The sequence below is a fragment of the Malurus melanocephalus genome, unplaced genomic scaffold, assembly GCF_030028575.1.
Source record: "Malurus melanocephalus ecotype Western Australia unplaced genomic scaffold, MMel_1.1 scaffold_625, whole genome shotgun sequence".
In the NCBI taxonomy this organism is placed as follows: Eukaryota; Metazoa; Chordata; class Aves; order Passeriformes; family Maluridae; genus Malurus; species Malurus melanocephalus.
The window spans coordinates 197,734-220,272 of record NW_026623857.1 but is presented as its reverse complement, the minus strand read 5'-3'; the positions used below and the strand labels follow the sequence as shown (position 1 = coordinate 220,272).

Below are 22,539 nucleotides of genomic sequence, written 5' to 3'. Positions count from 1 at the left end.
ATGTCTGTGTGTGTCTGTGCCGAGTGGTGTTTTTGTAGAATTACTGACACATCAGAGTGGAATCTCCTCGTCCCAAGGATTTTGCTGTGGGCTGTGCTGAGCCACGGGGTGGCATCACTGCATCACTTTGGGTTCAGCAGTGATTTATTCTTCAGCAGCATCACAAAGATGCCAGCTGCCCAAACAAGAAAAATAAGCACAAGAACTTGCCTAGATAATTTAGTAACAAAAGTACTAGCTGTGCCCTTGTAGCGTTTCGCTTACACTTTATATTAAAATAATTAATGCTTGCTTATATTTTTGATGTTGGTACTTCGTATTGTTCCATTTATGCAAAACTGGAAAATCTAAAAAAATTAGGTAACACCAATTAAATCAAATGCAGAATATACTTGCCAATGCACATAAACAATGCCACTATTAACACTGGAAATAATACCATTATTTTGTTACTTACCATTGCCATAATATTTACCTATATATGCCATATTACATGATGTTCTGCAAAGAGAAACCTTTGTGTGACTTCAGATAACAAGAGGCAAAGATGCAGTTGGAAGGCTATGCTAATCTTTTTGCTTTCTAGTGGACTGAAAGATTCASAACATAAATTTCAGCAGAATCCACGTGTCTGTGTTTTTCAATGTMTATCATCTCAGTACTCGTGTGACGTTATCAATCCTGCTGTTAGGGGAGCTAAGATACAGCAAGGCTAATGTGATTTACATAAGGATGCTTGAGATATCCTTATGCAGAGAATTTAATCTAGATATTCTGACTTGGATAATTTGGTATGTGGATCACAAAAAAAAAATGGGAGAAGCTTTATATAGTTTTGCCTATTGTGTGTGCACTCCTGTAAATTAAATTCAAGTACTCTTGAAGCTCTTTCAAGGTCTACATGTATTTCAAAAGGGGAATTTCAGAGTAATTCTGTTCTTGAAAAAAATGTGTTYACAAGATAGTTGGGTTTTCTGTCCCTTTGTTTCCTCAACTCCCCTTTTAAGTTCCCTTTTAAAAAGCTGTGTAAATGTTGTTTTTTATCTTGTGTTTTCCAGAGCAGTTTAATTGGGACGATTATCTGAARGAGACTGACTCAGTAGCTGCCCCTCTGCATTGTTTCAGACAGGTATGCTGGATGCTGTTTTGCAGTCTGTGTGTGCATGTGTGCCTGTTCCAAGGTGATCCTAGAGCAACTTTCACATTTAGGCTGCTTGCAGAATTCCCTTTTGCCTTCTTTTGATCTGTAGTTATCAGCAGCTTACAGTTTTGGCAGTTGCTAGCTACGGAAGTTTTTTCATTCTTGGTTTCTGCCTCAAGCCAAATTTTGAGGGTTTCATTAAAATTGTATCTTTGAACTCTGTTTTCTTTCAGAAAAAAAAATAAAGACTAGTTAATGAAAACAGATAGCCTGTCAGAGTTTAAAAATGTTTTGTACTTGTTTCAATGATCTTAGAGGTACCATGGTTTTAGTGAGAATTAAAAATTTGGCTAATTGTTAGAAGAGTCTTTCCTCTACCCCATTTTTGAAAGATTTCTTTCAATTCTGCCTAGCTATAASAAGTGTGTGTAGTAGAGTTTAGTTACTACTTTTTTCCCTGGATCTCTAATATGTTTAATTTTGTCTTTTTCTGAACAGAGTGCTTTCTACTTGGGAGTAACAGATACTAAAATTAAAAAAAAATCAAGGGGACTATATGGGAATAGAAAGGAATTACTGGATTTATAGTGAAGGATGTTTACTGTACAGTTTTATATCTTACACTGTACCCTACAGGTTTGATCCCCCCTGCCTGATGGTTTGGTGTCTGTTTGCAGATGCAGTTTAAATCTGCCATCTCGTGTGAGCAATGATCTCCAGTAATTCTGCCTTCTGCAGACTGAGTCCATCTCTTTAGGTGYCCTTCTTGCTGTAGAGGGAGCCAGGGCTGGTGTTTCCCAAACTGAGATGTATCTTCTGTGCGTAAAGTTAAACTGGATTKGTTTTGGTCTGTGTACCCTCACTGYCTYAGGAAGACAGCTGCTAAGGAATTGGATTGTTCAGGTTCACAGAARTGTAAAAGGTGGGACAAGGAGTACCATGTCCAGTTTAGTGGCTTGGGCACGTTCAGAAATTGTTTTCTAGGGTGTGTTGGGGGTCTGACTGTACTGTCTGACTGTACTGGCCAAAAGTGGGGGCCCAGATAAAAAGCACCATGAATTGAGTCTGAGGAGGAGAGAAACTTGGTGAATCTGAAGCAGAATGGAGAATGGGAGAGAGAAWCACAGGTGGTAATATTTCCTCATGCTAGATTTTGCATCTCAGCCTGCTCTTTGTAGATGAGAATAAAGGGCAAACAGCCCCTTGCATGCTGCTTTCACAAAGAGATGGCTAAAAACAGTGGTGGCCATAGCTCTGGGTGGAGCTTCAGAAATTAATTTCACAAGATTGTGCTTTTCACAGGCAGACACCTTAAACTCAGCTTGGGTAGAGCCAGAGGGTGGTGGCACATCCCTGGTTCAATGTGTGGTTAATGCCAGGCAGTAACAAATCCTTGGATCTTTCTGAAGTGCCATACTCAGAGACCATAAATCACCATGACCAGACTGTGTGCTCCTAAGGAATGTAACTGCTGCAGAAAGCTGCTCAAAAGCCTTTCCATGTGCCTTTTTATCATGTTCCTCTGCATAGTAATGCTCGAGAAGTCTGAACTGAGCAGCCAAATAATGCCTTGAAYAGAGATGCTCGGGTGACATGCATTGACTGAGATAAATCCAAGTGCTTAAGGAGTGATTTGGAAAGAAGAGCTTTCATTTATGTGTGCAGCAGATTTCAAAACAATTTACATGTGCAGACTTTCAGTTTTTCTGAGTCGACCTTGAAGTAGAAAGTGAAATGCAATGGTGATTAGCACAGAGCTGGATCCTCTCACTACATAATGTTTGCAGATTTTGGAACCTGCAGTGCTTGTGCTTTGTGTAGGACTAATTTGACTTTTATTGGGTTACAGATGAATTGTACRTGTCATTATTACTCTGTGTAATGCAAAGAAATACACTGCTGTGGCCAGCCAGAAAATAAAGACCAGAGAGAAACTGAAGATCACAATTATATCCAGAATTTGTGACCTGTGGGAATTTTAAAAGTTTCAATTTTGTCGTAATTAAAAATTACCTGTGGAGCAATAAATTAAAGCTTCTACCATAAATTAAGACACAGCTAATGGAAATWAATGAAAGTATATATCTTAATTTGGAAGGTATTTTATCTGTTGCTTTAAGTTGTTTTTAATTACTATTTGAAATTCCAGTCTACTTCATATTCCTTTTTCTCGGCCTAAAACTTCTTTCCAAGCAGTTGAAATTTTTAAATGTAAAAATGCAGTCCCTCGTGGTTTGAGCAGAAGTTAAAGCAAGGCTGTTACTGAGCGAGTTTTTGTTATTTATTTAAGGACAAACTATCATGGAGAAGTTTTCTTTTTAGTAGAATTGTTGAGTTGTTGGTTTTTAAACAAGCTCACCTTTTCCATGAACAAATAAACAGACTCCCCAGTTTCTCAATTTCTGTTGCTTTTCCTGGCTGTAGAAAAKAACAGCTTGACAAGCAATATCCTGAAATTGAATTGCCCTTTAAATTTAATATGCTCTGCTCCCTTTTCAGGCAGCCTGCTGTCTGAGTGCAGCACTGGCAGATGCTCTCTGAATTTACTCACCTCTTTGCTTTTTGGGCTCAGGCTCCTCCAGGGCTCCTGCTGTTGATCTAGGGTCAGTTGTAAATAGTGCMCCTGCACAATATAGCATTTAAAACTGGTGCAGAATAAATATTGCTAACACTTGTTGCAGTAGTGGATTTCTGCAGTGTTTTCCTGTGTCTCCAGACAGTAAGTTGTGCTTTGTCATGTGCTGTGGGATCTGCACTGGATCTGCTCAGGGGGCACCAGGGGCCATAGGAGTCCTATCAGTGTGAATACCCATGGTTTGGTTTGGGTTTTCTAACCTGCCTCCCACATTAGGAGTCCAATTGTGTTAGTCTGGATGAGGCAGCTGTTGGGTTTAAATATCATGGAGAAGACTCCTTACAGTTCTAGGAGTCTGTATTAAAACCAGSTTTGTACTGAGTACTTTGTGCTTGGTACTGTCATCATCTCCTAACAGAAATTTCTGTGCTTGACTTACTCACATTGTTGAAAGTGTACTGAGAAGGGGTCAGCTTTAGATTTTGGTTTTATTTGCCAAGCTGCAAAAAATTAGATGATACTGTGGGCAAAGAAATGCATTAATAAAACTTAGGCTGGAAATGAGGAGGCAACTAAAAAGAATAGTGAGAAGCATTCCATCCCAGTTAGTGTTAATGAAGTTTTGAACATCATTAGGTGAAGTCTGCAGTACCACAGAAAGCAAGACTGCAGTCCAGTCAATCTCTGCCAGTAGTGTGTTGATACATGAGTAAAAAATACTCTCATGTGTAAAAAATAGCATCTTTAGCATGTGACAAAGAGTTCTCCACAAAGACCAAATTGCATTTGTCACATTTCTTTTCCCTGTGCTAATTAAATTGACATTTCATTGTATGTTTGTGAACATATTCAGTTCTCTATGAATTAGCACAAGCTACAGTGTTTGTCTTAGTGCAGAAGTTTTATATTACTTTAGGACTGTTTTCTTKCTGTAAAATGTTAAAACTAATTCATTTTTCTGTCTTCTTTCTATGTCATGTTTTGGGTTTTTTGATGCAGAAACTCTTGCTTTGGGCTTTTGTAAGATCTAGGGTGGTAGGGTCCAAATTTTGTTTAGATTCCCAAAATATTATTACAATGAGGGTAACTATTTCTTTTGAATTGAACGCTAATAAACCTTGTGGTCAGGATGTTTTTTTTCTGAATGTGTGTGTTGGTTTGTGTTTTGGTTTTTGGGTTTTGTTTCCCAATGTCCTTGTATTCCATTCACTTCACTGCTCCCCATCTTTACATTGATATTTTGGTAGGAATTCCCTTGTTACCCTTCTGAGCATCCTTATCCCTTTAGAAATGAATCATTCTGATGTAGTTGTGGTGGATTATCCTTTTCTGACTTACTGCCAGACACTCAAAGCTCAAAAGCTTCTTCTTATTTATCACTTACATGATATGTTTGGATGGTATATTGAACTGGCTGGAACATTTAGCAATATTAACAATAAGCAAAAGTCTTTTACCTTTTATTGCAGTCCAGAATTCCCCCAGTGAACGATTTCAAGGTTGGGATGAAGCTGGAAGCCCGCGATCCTCGCAACGTCACCTCGGTTTGCATCGCCACGGTGATCGGGATCACGGGGGCCAGGCTCCGGCTGCGGCTCGATGGCAGTGACAACAAGAATGATTTCTGGAGGCTCGTGGATTCCTCTGACATCCAGCCCATTGGAACCTGTGAGAAGAAAGGGGGCATGCTCCAACCTCCCCTGGGTAAGTAGCAAAGCATTCCCTTGTTTGGAAGTCTGTGGAGTATTTCTTTCAGGAAGTCAAATAGACCTTTTTGTCTTGGCAAATTTAATGGTATTGAACATTTCACCAAACAATTAWTTAATTGGAAAAGAGGTTAGTAAACTAATTTTGCCTAAGTGAATTGTGGCTTTTTCTTAAATTTTCATTTTTCTGACATAAGAAATGACATAATGAGCAGTTTTGTTTGTTGGTGTTTTTTTTTTTTAATAGGTCCTTAATATTAATACAGATTTTTGTGCTGCTGTGCTCCTTCAGAAACACAAGAAAAGCAATACAACCAAGGTGCCGGTCTAGAAAAATACTGCTTTGGATAGATACTGTTTGAGCCTAGAAGGGCTTTTTTTCCTTCTTTTCCTTTGCATATGTAGAGGTTTTGAATGAAAACACTTTAAATTCTTGACATGGGGGAAAAAAATTATTTATATTTTCATTTTTTACCAAGAAGTTTTTCAGTTTGACCTCTCTGAAGTTCTTGATACGACCTTGTAGAATGAATGAAGTGATACTGATATAAAAACTGGAAGAGTACACCAGTTCCTTCAGCTGCACACTTGGACTGTGTTAACAATATGGCTTCAGGGGCACAGCAGTTTCTAAAATGTGTTTCTGAACCAGAGTGGTGAATAAAACAACTCTAGTTCTATGTGGTGGAGTTAGTTGATATTTAAGAGRAGAAAGTTCAGTAGAAAGGTTGATGCCTTCTGCTCAGGTGCTGTTTCTCACTGTTSCTTGGTCAGGCTGTTTGCAGTGCAGCACCCAACAAGAAACTTTCCCTGCTGACATGGGAGTTTGCTGCCCTTTCAACAATTGCTGGGTATTCAGAAAAGAATATGAGTGCCACTGTTGTGGCCCTCCTGCCCTAGATTTTTCTAGAGATAGGCTAAATTCCAGCAATCACATATTGTGGCATACCTAGATCAATTTTTGAAAAAGCGTTTTTGGCAGTTTTACAGCATCCTGTTCCTGGGCAAAGCTGGGAGTTAATTGGGTGTATAATTACCTCCTGTTAGACATTCAACCAACTGATTTTTTTTTTCCTTAGTAGTAGGGAACCTTCTGGATACTAATGTTCCACTTGTATCATAATAACTAGCTAAAATAGTCCCTCCTACCTGATTTTAACATGGGTGTAATTATGCATGTTACATAAGGGTTTTCAATAGCTGATTATTGCAGCAAAGTGTTCGTGTTCCCACTTCTGTTTTCCATAGGTGAGCTTTTTGTTGTTCAGAGCTTAGTGTTCTTAGCAAATTGTGTTACAGATTGCATTTTCTCTGGTTTTACCAGAACAACTTAAAGGCCAAATGAAGTTAATTGACACTGTTGTTCAGTTGTCATTCCTCAGTCTTGCTTGTATAAATCTTTCCTGGGCTACCTAGTTGGGAATATTGTGTTTCAGTGACCACACATGTTCAAGTTTCATAAAGACTCCAGCATGAAACCAGGCCTGACCATCAGCTCAGTGGTCCCCTCATTAAGACACTGTTTATCAAATAGGAGCTTTGAATTCATTTAGGTATTGCATAGGTAGTTCTAACTTGAAAACTGTTTATTCAACTGAATAKAGCTTAAAGCTATGAGCTAAAGAACCATTACAGCATCCAATCAAATTTTAATGAGTAAATTATTTAACTGATGAAGAATTGCTGATATGTTCCACCTTTTTAGTTACAGATTTTTAAGAGAATTGTTAAAGGTCATTTATGAGGGAACTCAGGAGCTCTTGGCAGCTTATGGTACTATTTGCTTTGTGGAAAAAATTCCGATTTGCTGTATTATGTCTGTTTTTCTGCAGAACTGTTCCAGACATCTTAACTGCTAAAAAAGCAGAAAAAAATGTCCACGATGTCTGTTATCTTACTCATYACTTTAAAACATTCATTTGGAAAGCAAAGAAAGCAAAAGGATTTTTTGTTTGTCTTGTTTTATCTTTTAACTGGAAAGTGGTTGATTATGAAGGAAGATTATCTGGTATAAGAAGGTTTTCAGCCAAACCTTTGTTCTGTTTGAATAAGGTGGTTCATTAAACAAATYTGATTGTTGTTTATGATTTTTATTCACTTGTGAATGAGGAATAATTAAATAGAAAGACCTTCTGATTGATGTTTTCCAATATGATACAAGATTTATTAGATTTTTTTTTTCACTCTTAGGTATTCTTTATTTTTATGGCTATTTATGTATTTATTTTAATGAGGGAAGGGAAAAAACAATTGCTCTGTTTTTTGTCTGTGGTTTGGTGAAAGAATAACAAGATTCTCAAAAGTAAAAAAAGTATTTTGTCAATAAATGAGGTAGAACCTGAAAAGAAAGCTAGGTGCTTGTGCTGGGAGAAGTTCAGTTGGACCAGGGACTGTGTGGGGCAACCTCATGGTGTCCAGAATAGAACTTGCATGTCATGAAATCCTGCAGATTTATCTGTAGTGTCTGACATGATGATTTTGCAGGCAAGTCACTCAGATTGAAATGAACTGCACAGCTTTCTGCACCTACAGGAACCACATTTCTTCTTAGTTACTTCTATTTGGGCCAAGTCTGAAATAGAGAAAATGAGGCATTAGTGAAACAGGCTTTATATCCTTTTCCTCCTGATATAATTTACAAACTGAAAGTGGAGCTGTTTGTTTGGTTTTTGTTTGTTTGTCCTCAGGGTTCCAGATGAATGCATCCTCTTGGCCAATGTTTCTCTTGAGAACTCTCAATGGAGCTGAAATGGCACCTGCAGCATTCTTTAAGAAGGTAAGAAGAGAGGATTTTAGTGAACAATTCCTCTCAATTGGTCCATGGGTACATTTTAATGAGGATACCAAGACATTACCCTGTTTTCTGCAGCAGAGACTGGAAGGCAGGACTTTTATTCCAAGTGTCTTTGAACTGGATTGACCAGCAGTGGAACTAGACAGGAGGCAATCTGCTTTTAGTCTATGGAGATGGCCATTTCTTCTCCTAAACTGACACTTCAGAGTATGTGTGTCATTTAGAAAAATTGTGTTTGCTCATTTTTTGTCTCATGCATTTTATATAAAATGCATGTCACATTTCTTAACAGCATTGTACTCGTGTGATTGTTTACAGGAATAGAAAAATATTTTGGGGGAGTGAGAACCATTGGAATACAGTAGGGCTTGGAAAGGTTTTGTTAAACATTTTCATTGGACATGCACTCATCATTTAAAATATAGTAAGAAAGTAAAGGAAAATAGCAGAAAAAGCCATTCAATTTTTTAAGCATTACTCTTCAGTAAGTTACTGTGAAACATGGAAAATGGTATAAAAATAGCAGTCATATTAAAAGGACTTGTTGGTTCAGTTTTTTGTTGAGGTGATGAAACCCTGCTGTCATATTGAGTGTCTTCTTTTTGGATAGTGAGAGTGACACTGATAAGTGTGCCAGCAAATCACAGTTGGATCAGGCCTGCAGTCATAGCACTTGGTTGAACTTCACATAATTACCATTTTTTTTAGATAAGTTGATGTGAATTTTCTCTGGTGTGATGTGCCACACCTCTCTGTGCTAGCTGTAGCACATCTGAGATGGGCTTGGATAATAAAGTTCTTGAGGCTGAGGTGGTGATTTGTGTTCTGCAGGTTCCCAATTCCTGCTCTGCAGGTTTACTTAGTCCAGTCACATTGGCTTGGTTTTGTTTTCTTTTGTCCACTTGGAATTGGTCTGTGGCCAACTGAGTTAATAGAGGCCTATAAATAATGTCCAGTGCTAATGAATTTTTCATGGATTAATGGAGAGGTAAAGCTTTTACCAGACAGTTATCAGTCCCCAGAAATATCCGTGCTCTGCAAACCTCTTCTTTATTAGCATGTAATAATTTCATTTTAGTGTTTTGACTGTCTTGCTGCCCAGATGTAATGTATTGGTTGCAAGCTATTGATTATGTAAATACTTTTATCAGGGTCTGTCATGGAAAATTTTGTTAATTATCCCAGCTGTGTTTGGGGGAATAGAATGTAGATTTTTGTAGTGCAGAGGAGCAAAGACAAATTTGAAATAYGAATAGATTTCCTTGAATGTGTTCTATAACTTTTTGGGAGTAATGACTGTAAGTAGTAAGAATGTTGAAGAAGAATAAAGGGCTGTTATTTGTTTTTTATTATTTTCTTTTTTCTTTTTATTTTTTGAGAGGTTATAGAAATACACATATTCTACCATGCTTATTTTYGTAGGAACCACCAAAACCTGTGCCCAACTGCTTTAAAGTTGGAATGAAACTTGAAGCTATAGATAGAAAGAACCCGTACTTGATTTGCCCAGCAACCATTGGAGATGTTAAAGGAGATGAAGTTTTTGTTACGTTTGATGGCTGGAGAGGAGCGTTTGACTATTGGTGCAGGTGTGATTCTCGAGATATTTTCCCAGTCGGGTGGTGTAGCTTGACAGGAGATGCATTACAGCCACCAGGGAACAATGGTAAGATGACTAATAATATTGCTTAATTATTTTTATCCTCMATTACAGCAGAATTTTAAAAACCAGCTGGCTGTATGCTGATAAGACTGAAGATTTGATTTGTGAGTAGCTGACGAGGATGAAATGTTGTTGTATTTTCTTTATGTAGCTTAAAGCTAATAGAAATTGCTGGGAAACAATTTTTTGCCTGTTCATAGTATCTCTGAGCACATGTTTTATTTAATACTGTTAGGAGGACTTTTGATGATGTCTAGTTTTTGTAGTCTTGTAAAGAATCTTGAACTGGATTTGCTGTTTGTATTATTGATAGAAACATGCTCCTGTTTTATTRTAGTGATATATTGGCTGCTGCAGCACTTTATGTTATTGTAACTGCTAAGCAAAGTAAAGTAGTCTTTGCTTCTTTGATGATTGCAGGTCTAAATATGTATCCAGTGTTTTTTCTTCTTTCATACTCACAAAATTGTGTTGTGCAGCTGCCTATTCTGAATGCTTTGTCATCCTCTTGCCTTTCAGGTTGTTTGTTGATCAGGTGATGGTGTCTGTTTAACTAATGGCACTGTGCTTTATAATGAACAACTGTCTGTTAGAAAGAAGGGAAGTGGCATGGAGAGTGCACCCCTTGGCTACTTTGGGCACTGCTCCCCAGGTTTCTGTAGTAGAAGGCTTTTCTGTCAAATTGTTTTTGAGCTTTTCCATCCTCATCCCATAAGAATTTGTCAGGAAGTGAGATTTTGAAGGAGAGGAGTCATATTTTAATTAATTTCTCCGTTAATTAGAATAATTCTTTCTCAGTGAGGATTTTCACAGCTGGTGTTAGGTGAGTAAAGGAGCAAGTAACTGGTGTAACAGAACTCTCACTGGAAGCAGGAAAGGAACAGAAGCAGGAAGGCAGGAAATCTTTAATGTTTCCTGCCCTTTCCATCCCCATTGTTTCACTGTCTTTTGCCAGCAGATCAAGAACTGGATGGAAAATGTAACTGGAATGAATTCAGGGTACCAAGTGGAATGAATTCAGGGTACCTCTGCATCCTTGCTCTCGCCTGTTTGTGGTTACTGCCCGGGGTCATAGTACCCAGAACTGAGTTTAGTTCATTCCAGCAGATTTCAGCAAGGGAGTAACTACGTGTGGAGCTGTCCAGAATGGTCTGCTGGTGCAAACTGTGAGTGAGAGGGCAGGGAGAGTCCCTGAGGATGATGTACATTTGATCAGAACTCATCCAATAGGTACCACACTGACCTTAGGCTAAATGTTTCTGTGCTCCCAATCTCTAAAGTGTCTCTCTCAGTTCTTCAGAAGGTTGGCCTTGTCTTGAGAGATCATGAATGAGCTGTGTTGTTATGGTGAATTCTGTGCTGTGAGGGTGATGTGCACTGGAACAGATGGCACAGAGAATGGAGTCTCCCTGACTGGAGCTATTCCAGATATTCTGGAGCTATTCCAGAATTGTCTGATCACAATCCTGTGCCGTGTGCTTGAGCAGGGATGTTGGAGCAGATGACCCACTGTGGTCTCTCCAATCTGATACACAACAGGGGCTGTGTAAATAAGTGGCTTAGAATTCTTCTAAGATATTTTTGTGACAGTTTAATCTTCTAGAAAGAGTATTATTAAATTGTTTAGTCTGCTGCAATTTCCCTGCTGGAAAGCCAGYGATTTTTTGCAGTAATACATCCAGAACTTTCCTTGCCTGATTGGTGCTTGCTAGAGCTCAARGTTGTTTGACAATAAGTAAAGCTGGTTATGTCATCCAGTTCTTTAGGTAATAAACCAAATAAAATTCAGACTCGAAATACCTGTCCAGGTAGGATACTGTGGCTTTGTTATGAGAAACAAAAACACTTTAGGCATTAATAAAATCTGAAGCAAGGTTCTAACAGACTTATAGTCAAAACTGGTAATTTTGGACATGGAGTAGAAACTGAGTGTGAAGAAGTGCAGGCTGGAATGGGCTTATTTTTGTTCTAAAAGTGATCCCAAAGTTAACTGCAGTTTTATTGAAAATGTGTAATCCTTTTTTCACCATTCTGAGCATAAATAATTTGTTATTTCTATTTTGTTTTGTCCTATTGAGCCATTGAAGAACTGCAATGACAGTATTAGGATTTAAGTAACAGCTTCAAAAGATTGTATTTAGATAGATTAAATTCAGAATATGATAATATTGTAAGGATTATTCATACCTCACACTAACATTGACTACTCCTKTTAAGGGAGAAAATATGAGAGCTACTACATCACAGGGATTTGCTTGTAGTATTAATGTTATTCTGGTCTGGACCTTTTTCCTGCTGTTACTTCAGTATTTCTGCCTTGAATTTCTGCAATAGAAAGTGAAAGTAATTGACTGAGAGGGGCTTGAATTCCAGAGYGAATATGAAAAGTGTTCTCGATTTTTGTAACTGCCTTTCCTGAAAGCATTTAAATGTGTTAARTCACTGCTTAGAAGGATGAAAAGTTTCAGATTTTAATGGACATGCAAAGCTTATATCCTACAATCTGAAGCATGACCACGATAAATGATGCTTTAAATTTCATTCCTACCTAGGACAATGATTTSCTACCATGAGATGTGTTTTGGTGTCTATTTTAGCCTTTTGAAAGAGAGCTGAAATGCARTAAGGGAGACAGTATGAAAATTAGGGAAGATTGCATTTCAACTGTTGGCTGTCTTAGCCTTCTAGGATGCCCAGAGGGAATGTAGGACCTCTGCCATGGGAGGTGTTTAAGAACAGGTTTCCAGGATGTGGGTGAGTTTATCTAGATCAGATTATATGTTTATTTACTCTTTATAACTGTATCTTCTGTAACTCTCCTTAGTTCACGAGCTGTCTAATACCAATAAGACAATACAGAGAGTTTAGGTGAAAGTAGTTTTGACTAACTGTCAATAGCCTTCAGGCCCTAATCTTTGTGTTTATGTTTTGTCTTTGGTCCTCATTAGCAGCTGTGGCTTCAGTGGACCTGGCTGGATGTCAGGATATGTGCACAGTGGTTTGAGATGCACCATTCAGTATTTCTACTCCTAGAAGCTGTGCATAGCTAATAMATACTGTAGTTTGTGTCATTAGAAATGTCTCTGATAGCAGTAATTGGTTATGTATGGTTTGACCTCAGTGTTTGATGTTGGCCTGGCCTGCTGCCTCAAGGTTACAATTTTAAGGATGCAATAGATAGTTTACTGTGTCTGTTGGTCATTTAAATACTTTTAGAGATGCCTTATCCATGAACAGTGTTGTGCAAGTTCCTAATGGAAGAGTTGACACAGTCATGTCTGTSCTGGGCTGGTTTGAAGGACCAGCAGCTCTTCAAGGCTCTCTGCAGCACTCGCTGAAAGCAGAGTCTGAACAAGAGCATAAGCACATAGGAGAAAGGTTTGCAGAAGTATTCTGAGTATCTGTGCATCTACARCCCAGCCCCTTCCAAACCCAGAACAATGCTTTCATGCTGAGTGCCTTTTCAAGCACTTGGGAGGAACTTGATCTAACCTGTTCTTTTGTATATTGGAGCCATGTAAACTTCTACAACCTACAACATCCTGTAGTAAGGGTTTCTGTCCTTGAGTGTATTTTTTGTGGAAACAGGGATATTCCTTTTCCTTGTTGGTAGTTTCATTTGTTGTCCTTGGTTTCTTGTRCTGAAACAGCTTCTTGTACTTCCAGTACCTGTACAGGAAGATTTTGGTTTTGTTGTTCAGGGCTCAGTTTTATTCCTCTGCTCACCCTTGTACTTGTGTATTGTTTYMCTTAAGGCATTTTTGAGCCAYTGGATCCAGAAATGCATGATGTATYGAAACTTAGTGACATTGTGGTGTCTCGTGTTGTGTTTTCTGTTCCCTCTATAATTACTCATTGTTATTTGGGATTTTTGGAYTATTACTGATGTGATGTGCTTCCTTGGAGTGAGTATAAATGCCAAAAAACATTCAGTCTTGTTGCTTTAGTGTTACTCTCTGCATTTGCTCATTCCAAAATTTGGTCATCTCTTGGATCCATGTAACTTCTGCTTTTGATATACTTTAAGAAGGTTTTTAAAGTTTTATGCATTTTGCATGGTTTTTTTATTCGCTCTCTTTCTAGGCCAAATGTATTGTGCTTTTCTACTTAACTACAATAGATTGTAATTTTTACTTTACTCAGCTGAACTGAGAAAGCTAGAAAGCTTTTACTAGGCTAGAAAGCTGTTACTATGCCCAAGAATATTCTTGTTATTCTTGTATTGCTCTGCAGCTCATTGTTTCTGAGGCTTRTGATTAAAGTAGGCAGCAGGTGACTGGAGATTGTCAGAACAATTTCTATTTGCTGTTTCTGTATAAATTCATTTTACTGTTTAGTTACTACATGTAAATGGCAGTTTCTTAGGCAACCCACCTTTTTATTGATAATAGAAGTAAAACCTTTTCCATCAAAGAGAGAAAACAAAAGAACAGGGGACAGGCCATGTGGGAAATGAGAAGTAGTTTCACCTGCAAAGATTGATTTCAGTATTAAGTAGTATCTGTCATTTAGATGTGAACATACATCTGGAGAGGGAGGGATTGGTTTCTGTATATCCACAATCCCCATAGCTTTATGAAGCTGCATCTTTGAASGATAAGAAGGGGGAACTGCTCTCTGCACTCTAAAAATTTGGGAGGCCAAAGGAAGATGATAAAATAATTAAAAAAAAACTAAACAAACCAAACTAAAAAATGTGATATGCTGTAAATTTTATCCTTAGTCATGTTCCTTCTTTACCCCTCTTCCACACCCTCTGTCCCCTCATTGCTCTTCTCTAATTTAGTGCATTTATTGTYAGTGAGAGCAATCTTCTTTCATTCCATTAATCAGCCTGTTGATGTGGAGGTCTCATTCTAAAGGTGTCTGCAGAAATAAGAGTACTACAGACTCAAGCAGAGATTTAAAAGTATCTTATGTATCTATTTAATTATTTTTAGTTTAGTTTTATTTAATTTTCAGTCATGTTCTCAATATTTACTTTGTGCAGGTTTTACCAGCTAGATACTGGAGATGGTGTTCTCTGTTTCTGATGGAATTATGTGAAAATAGCTCTGTTACRTTTTCAGCTGAGTTGTGCACAAATTAATATAAACCTGGGTACTATTCTGTTTGCAGATGAAACAAAAGAAGTGTTGAAACTTTATACCGAGCTACAGTTAGATCTCTGTTGTTCAGAGTAGGCAAAAAAAAAAAATCAGATAAGCATAGTAATTACGTTTGATTAAAGAAAAAAAAAATGAAGTGGTACAGTTTCATCCTGCTAGAGGGTTTTTTTTTTTTTTCTGTCAGTTCAGCCAGTTTCTCTTCACGCACAGATCACAGTAGTTAAATCAGGCACATACAGTAACCAGATTTACGCTGTCTTCAGAATTGTACATGAAAATTCCTCAGTGCTTCAGGCTGAAATCTGATTTGCCACATTCTCTCAAATGTTAAGCTTTTTTATTTGGTATTAAYGTTTCTTGACATCTTGCAGCAAAGCTTGAATAGTGCTGCTACAGGGCAGTGATCACTTAAAAAAAAAGTTTTGCCTTTGCCAAAGATGTGACCTTATTGTAAGTCTGGATTCCTCATTATCTTACCATGTTTATTTATAAGGTAATTGTAATTTTCTTGTAAATTGGAAGTACTCCAACGCATGTATTTTTGACTGTTACATGTTCAGGTTATTTTTTGAATTTGCTCCTGTTCAGGTCTTACAGACAGTGYGGGTGTTTCAGTATCTCTAAACAGAAAGTTCCAGAGTTGTACAGACCAACCTGCAGCTTGAGTAACCCAGAACCTGCTCCTGTGGGGTAAGCAGTAAAGAGTTACTCACTTGGTTATGGCAGCCACACAAAGTGATTGTGGTGCCCTGTAATGGATGGCATTGAATGGATATTTTCCAAATCTGTATTAGGAGGTGTAAGCTGTGTCCAGAGTATCAGTGCTGTCATTCAAATGCTGGGACAAAACAAATCCTGGAATTGTATTATCCATGCTCTGTATGTCTTTTTCCTTCAGAAGCTTGTTGCATTTTATTGTCTCATTTTGGGCCCACTTTTCATCCTGCCTAAGCTATTTAAGGAAAAATAATGGGTAGAATCAGTAATGATGGGGTAGAAAGTCAGGTTGTTAAATTTGTTCCCAGTCTGTAGGGTTGGGCTTTGCCAGATTCAGCATCAGTGTGTCTTTGCTCTCTTCAGGTAACTGGAGTATCTGCTGTTTGGAGAGTTTATTTGCTTGCTCTCCTCCTTGTCTTCCTTCTTCCAGATTATCACTAAAATACTGGGGCATTTTGTTGGGGTTTGTCTGGATTGTTTTTTTGCTAATGTGGTTGCAATGGCAATGCCTGTTGAAGGTGACACTAGAAGCTGGCTTTTCACACTTCTTGTTTTCCGAGGACTGACTGAAAGATCTTCCAGGGGTCTTTTGTTTTGCTTAGACCCCCAACTATCACATATCTCCTGCCCAGCTTAGCTGTTCAGGTTGGGTTTTCTGGAAGTGATGTGTGTTAATTTGGATCAGGGGTTTTCTGGAAGTGATGTGTGTTAATTTGGATCAGGGGGGTTTCTGGAAGTGATGTGTGTTAATTTGGATCAGGGGGGTTTCTGGAAGTGATGTGTGTTAATTTGGATCAGGGGGGTTTCTGGAAGTGATGTGTGTTAATTTGGATCAGGGGGGTTTCTGGAAGTGATGTGTGTTAATTTGGATCAGGGGGGTTTCTGGAAGTGATGTGTGTTAATTTGGATCAGGGGGTTTTCATGGATTTTCAGTGGTGATTCTGTTGGGTGTTTCCTGTCTCCTGGAGGTGTGGGGGACGGGTGGGCTGAGGGACTGCAGGGGCTGTCTGGGGAACTCACTGAGACACCAAAGCTTTTGCTTTCCCCTCTTTTTGTCTTCTKTTGTTGGAAGCCTCCATTTCACCTTTCAGTAGTGTATAAGGTAGGCTAAAATTTTCACAGAAGACCGTGAGAGACTTTTTTTTCTTATATTGGTAACAGAAACTAAAGAAAATTGCAAGCTGTAGTGTCCATGTCTTGCCAAGGTGGATGTTGAAGTTCCAAGTGTGGTGCTGCTTTTTAATAGGAAAATAATGACTTATRACTGATTTTGTATCATAGCAACACATCAATTAGTATCTTACAGCTATCTCATAACCAGAAGTAATCCAAACACAGTTAGGARGAGGTGGAATGTATTAGAGATAGCTATGCTTTTGTATGGTTCTGTTGTTCAATTGAGACATAAGGACATAAATTTTTATAATCCTTGGCAGTAAGCTGTTTTGAAAAATTGCTAATCTTTTCCACTTCCTTTGCCAGTTGTCAAAACTATCATGGTAATAACTCACTGTATTAAAGAAGGTTAATTTTATAGTTAAAACTCCAGGCTAGAACTCAGGAGTTATGTTTCCATTGCTTTTGCTGTGCAATGCTCACATGGATTTAGGGTAAGCTGCTAAATCTCTTTGCCTCAGTTTTTTCATCTGTGCATGAAGGAAGGACCAATTTTTTTTTATTCTCAGAAGAACACTGAGTTTATATGTTGGGTGGCATAGGAATAATATCACAGTACCAATAGAATAATTTTTGTCTTGAAAGAAACCCCACTGTTTAAACAGTGAACTATTTTATTTTGCCTAATTGGCACCTTCACCTCATGTAAGCAATGCTGTGTTCACAGAATGTACAGCAAAGTGAGCCCCTACATTGCTTTGTGTAATTTTTCTTTGGCTGTTGTAACTCTTCTCTTGTAATTGCTGTTCTGTGACACTTAACTGAATGGGAGATTTATAATGTTCAAATACTACAAATCTGAACCTCTTTTTCCCCCTACTTTCCATAAAAACATGGAGTGAAACTGTCRCTGCTGATTATTTGAGGGAATTTTGCTAATTAGAATTGCATGAGAATTCAGGCTTTTCAGCTGTCATCTGTTCCATCCCCTTCCCAAGTGCTGGAGGTTTCAGCAGCTTCAGATTTCACAGTTGTCTTAAATATCTGACTTACTCTGGCAAGAGATCTTGAGATAACATTCTGGGGTCAGATTTTACCGTTCTGCCTGTGTCTGGGCAGTTTTTCTGCCTCTGCAAGCAGAATTTGGCCCTCACATACAGTGAGTGTAACCTTTCTTATCCTTTTCATGCAAATAATCTCATTTGCCTGCCGTGGATCTGCTGTTYCAGCAAGGGACTGAGTTGGGGCCATTCATCTCCATGAGCTGGAAGATGCAGCATTTGGAGTTTCTCTTAYCTCGAACACAAAGTTTGCAGGTGTTGGGATTCTCACAGAACCGTTTGGGGACAGAAAGAAAGAATGTTTGGGAAGAGAAGCATTTGAAAGTGTGAAAGCTGTGAGCTGCATGAAGGGCTGTATACCTGTATTCCACACCAACGTGGCAGTGTAACAARCTCTGTGAACTTCCAAAGCGCTGCYTYGTTGYTCATATTTCTGTGTTAAAGTGTGTCTGTGTAGTGTGCCCTCTGATTTYCAGTTATTGAGGGTCCAGTACAGGTTTTGGCTCTAAATAAGATATTGGGAAGGAAAGCCATGCAGTGCATCCTGCTCCTGAAACTGGAGTGGTGGGTATTTGTGTAGATGAGCAACATAACACAAATGCTTGATTTTGTTTGTGCAAATGAGAGAGCCTTTGTGATGCAAAGCAGCATCCTGAAAAGGCAAATGTGCTTTTTTGGTTGTAAATATCCCAACTAAATACTGCAGTAATTGCAAGCAGAGCTTGGCATTTTTCCTCTCTATTCTCTTCATCGTTATATTTTAACAAGTTCTCATGAGACTATTAAAATGTCTTAGTTTTTGGAACATGTGGCCTAGTGGGGATAACTCTGTCTGCAGATGCAGCTTGATTTTGCATGTCTTTTCATTTCCCCAAATGCTGTGACCCGGGGTAGCCTTTGCTGTGCCTCTGAAGCCACTGGGGTGAGGGAAGGACAGGCAGGTGACTGATGATCACTGTCACTGCAGCCTGCAGACAATACGGGAATTGCTTCAGCAATTCCACTCCCTCGGGCTCCCCATCCTTCCTTCAATCAGAAATGCAAACAGCAGCCTCCTCACTTGCTGCTGTCCCACATGGGCTTTGTGGCAGTCCTGCCTGTTGGAAACAGCAGCCCCAACCCGAGGGAGAAGGGGAAATGCCAAGTGGGAGCTGATTCCCCTGTCCCCCATGGTCAGTGCTGCTCACACGTGTTCCTGTGGCTCTCACAGGTAGGAAAGTGCTGAGATAAGGTAGAGCTTGGTGTGTGTGGTTCAAAGGGCAGCCTGGAGGGGCTGGAGCTGTTTGTATTGTTACCCTTTGTCTGTAAATGTCCTGCAGGAAGGGAATAGCGATTGCCCCGTGTCCAAAACTCAGCCCTAGAACTGTGCTCCTAGAACCTGCTGACTCCAAAGCAGTGTGYATTGAACATCAGCTGTGGCTTTACTGYRTGAGAATTGAAATGCATTTGCTAGRWTTCAGCACRGGCAGAAGCACAAAGAATTTGTTAAACAAGGTTTTTTTACAAGCTCATAATTGTTTTGYTCAATGCATAGTTGTGTGGCACAAATAAAAATACCTGCATTTTATATGGTTTTAAATATACAGGGTACAATATGTAGCACTGTATTGTACAGCATACAGCTGATATTTGTTTTCCTTTCCAGATACACAGCTTAACATGAGTTGCCATTCAGCAATTCTGTGACGTAAGAGTAACGCTGTGCCAGCATTTGGTTAAAATTCTGTTCATCTTATTTTAAGCTGTAATTGCATATGAARATATCTTTTGGCATACATATATAAAAGGAAAACGATCACTTTGCACATCCAGAAGGTGGTCCTTCTCAGATACCTCAGGATATCATGTCTGCATTTGATGTATTAGGATTGCAGCCACCATAATGAAGAGATTTCTTCTGAACTGTCGTTCAGGAATATTAGATTAGTAACCCAATCAGGCAAATAGCAATGTATGTAAATACTCCTACAGCTTTAGAAATGTGTATCAGTAGYACTTGTATTTTATAAGAAGTCTGTGTGCAGAGTGTATTTCATCTTACAGTGACATTTTCTATTGCAAATACTTAATAACAGTTAATTCCTGAATAAAGATACAGAGTTAAAGGAACAGTTGTAAAGCAGGATGCTGGACTGTTGAGTTGAACAGGATTCATAGAGCTAGACATTAAAATAGTTACTCAATCTTTAAATAYATTATTTTCTCAGTATCTCATTTTAAAAGTATCTTTGTGTTTAATTTTTTGTTTTACTTGCTTACCAGAAATCTTCAACGTACTAATATTTTCAAGGRAAAAATACTCCAAATTCACAAAAATCCAGAATTAACAGCCTCCTGTGCTCCATTTCCAGTATGAATTAGTGCTTTCAATCAGGCAGTGGTGCCAGACACTATCAAAGCCTGCTTGAACTCCAACTTTGCAATTCTTCTAAATGAAGTTCATAGCATTTCATGTTGAGGTGAGCAACATGCGTTTCACCTTCTGCAAGGTGCAAAGGGCTGTGATAGGGGCAGTGCAATACTGGAAAGCTGTCTCAATTTTAGTGTAAGGTTTCAGATTATTTCAAATTGTGTGTTTCTTTCCCATACCTCTCAATAGAGTTGGTTTGATGACACAAAATTTCCCTTTTTCATCTCCTGTGASCTGTCCCACAAGTCATGGTTCTGTCTGCCAGTGCTGGGCCAGCAGAGTGGGGCATTTGTTGGCTTTCTGGACTTGGTGTTTGCTCTTTGCTGGCCACAGGCACTGCTGTAGCATGAGGCAGTGTATCTTTTTATTGAGCATCTGTCCTTATACATATATATAGGATATGTATAGAATATATATATATAGGATATGTATAGAATATATATATATAGGATATGTATAGAATATATATATATATTCTGTTTAGCATCCCTATGGTGTTCTAATCTGTCTGTTGGGAAGGGAAGTGTTAAAATGAAACCATCATTATTTCAGAGAAGAGTGAGTTGGGTGGAAAAGACCTGTTCACTAGGAAGTGTAATTTAATGAAATCTGGTAATTTAATGAAATCTTAGAGCCTAACCCCAGATTATAACGAGTCACTTCATATGCATATTGGAACATATCCAAGTAGATATCTGTTGGGATCCCATACTGCATYGGGATGGGAGATAAATCCATCTCATGGGAGAAAATCATTTCAGTGTTAAGAATGAATAAAAATAATAGGTCATGTTTGATTTTTGGAACCCCTTCTTTGAATGAGGTAGAAAAATCTGGGTATTGTTATGTGAGTTTAGCTTTCTAAACCAGCATCTCAGACAGGTACTCATTGATGACATTTTGCCTGTCATCAGTTCCTCCTTGTCACTGGGATCATTTTCTTTGCTGCTCAAAGTTGTTTTGTAGATCCCTAAAAGTAGTTTTCATGTCTTGTAATTGTGGAAACTGCTTTTAGGGGGAAAGGGAGGTATTGTGGGCTGTATAATTTGTGAAGTATTTTTGAAGGCCTTCTGGATGAATGGCACTTTATAACTATTGTAATTAAATTATGGGAAGCATTTATAAGGTGAGTGGATTAATTCTTGGGGTTTTTCCCAATTTTTATATGAATGTTTTTCTCTTAGGAAAGTCCCTCTAAAAGAATGGGTACAAAGAGTTCTCTTTTGGCTTCAATGAAGTTCTATAGTTTCATGCCAACTACTTAAGTTCAAAGTAAAAAGTATATTCATTTTACAATGTAAATTGTGCAGTACACTTTTATTTTTTTAAGCCTTTGTTAGAAAAGTTGCTTTCCATTGTTCATTTTGAGGTTTTCCCCCCCTTCCCTTTTGTTTTTGTTTTTCCTCAGTTTCCATTCCAAAGAGCAGTGCAAAAATGCAATCCTCCCCTTGCAAAGTGAGCCGGCGTTCAATGCAGTCTCCACAGAAATCTGCTCCAGCACCAGCGCAGCGGGGCAGGAAACCAGGGCGGGCCAAACCCCCTGGACASTCTGCAGTTCCCAAGAAGGGCAGGTCTCCTAAAAATATCCCCCTGACAAAAAGCACTTCTCATACTGAAAACCTTAAAACAAGGAAAAAAAGTTTAAAACCTGGAAAAAAGGTTAGTCCTTATCTACTACTCTACTTTATATTGCAAAACTATGTAGTGAGATTTTTTTATTATTACTTAATTTTCTGTCTTCTCTTCAGCCTTCAGGGCTTTACTGTTTTCAGCAACTGATTACAAGAAAAAAATTTAGAATAGCTCTTCTGGAATATTTTAGCATAAGATCCTGTGGATTATTTTATTCCCAAACAAGATTACTGTTTGATTTATGGGTGAGTAATTGGTATTGAAAAACGCTTTTCTGAAATAGAGAGCCAGGGAAGCCTTTAAGCTTTTTAGTTTGGGATAGTTTGTTACTGAACCATATATATTGCTTGTGGTTTTTTGGTTTTTCTTTTCAGGTTTAGAAACAAAGAATTAAAGCTGTGAGGGCTTTACTGTGTAATTTAGGGTTCTTAAGCATATAGCTGGATTTACCRAATGAATCTCATGGATACCCTCTAATCCTGGAGGTACTACTGGCATGAAGCAGGAGGCGTCTTTTTCTGTAGGTGTGGGGCTAATTCTGCCCTGGTGWGAAAGGCATGATGTGTTTGTGCCTTTCCCCACCAAGCTGAGTCCAGCCTGGAGTGCTGCAGCGGCT

The 22,539-nt window shown here is 38.5% G+C and overlaps 1 protein-coding gene across 4 annotated transcripts in view; it reads left to right on the top strand.

Moving 5' to 3' along the window:
* SCML2 (Scm polycomb group protein like 2) overlaps positions 1-22,539 on the top strand; it is a 75,616-nt gene that overhangs the window by 27,583 nt on the left and 25,494 nt on the right. For 3 of the 4 annotated variants that reach the window (XM_057383340.1, XM_057383339.1, XM_057383338.1), the window contains 5 exons: positions 1,059-1,129; positions 5,186-5,420; positions 8,110-8,198; positions 9,639-9,882; positions 21,700-21,950. In XM_057383340.1, the coding sequence (XP_057239323.1) occupies positions 1,059-1,129; positions 5,186-5,420; positions 8,110-8,198; positions 9,639-9,882; positions 21,700-21,950 (890 nt within the window). The remainder of the gene's footprint in view (positions 1-1,058; positions 1,130-5,185; positions 5,421-8,109; positions 8,199-9,638; positions 9,883-21,699; positions 21,951-22,539) is intronic. The other variant, XM_057383341.1, reaches the window with a different exon arrangement.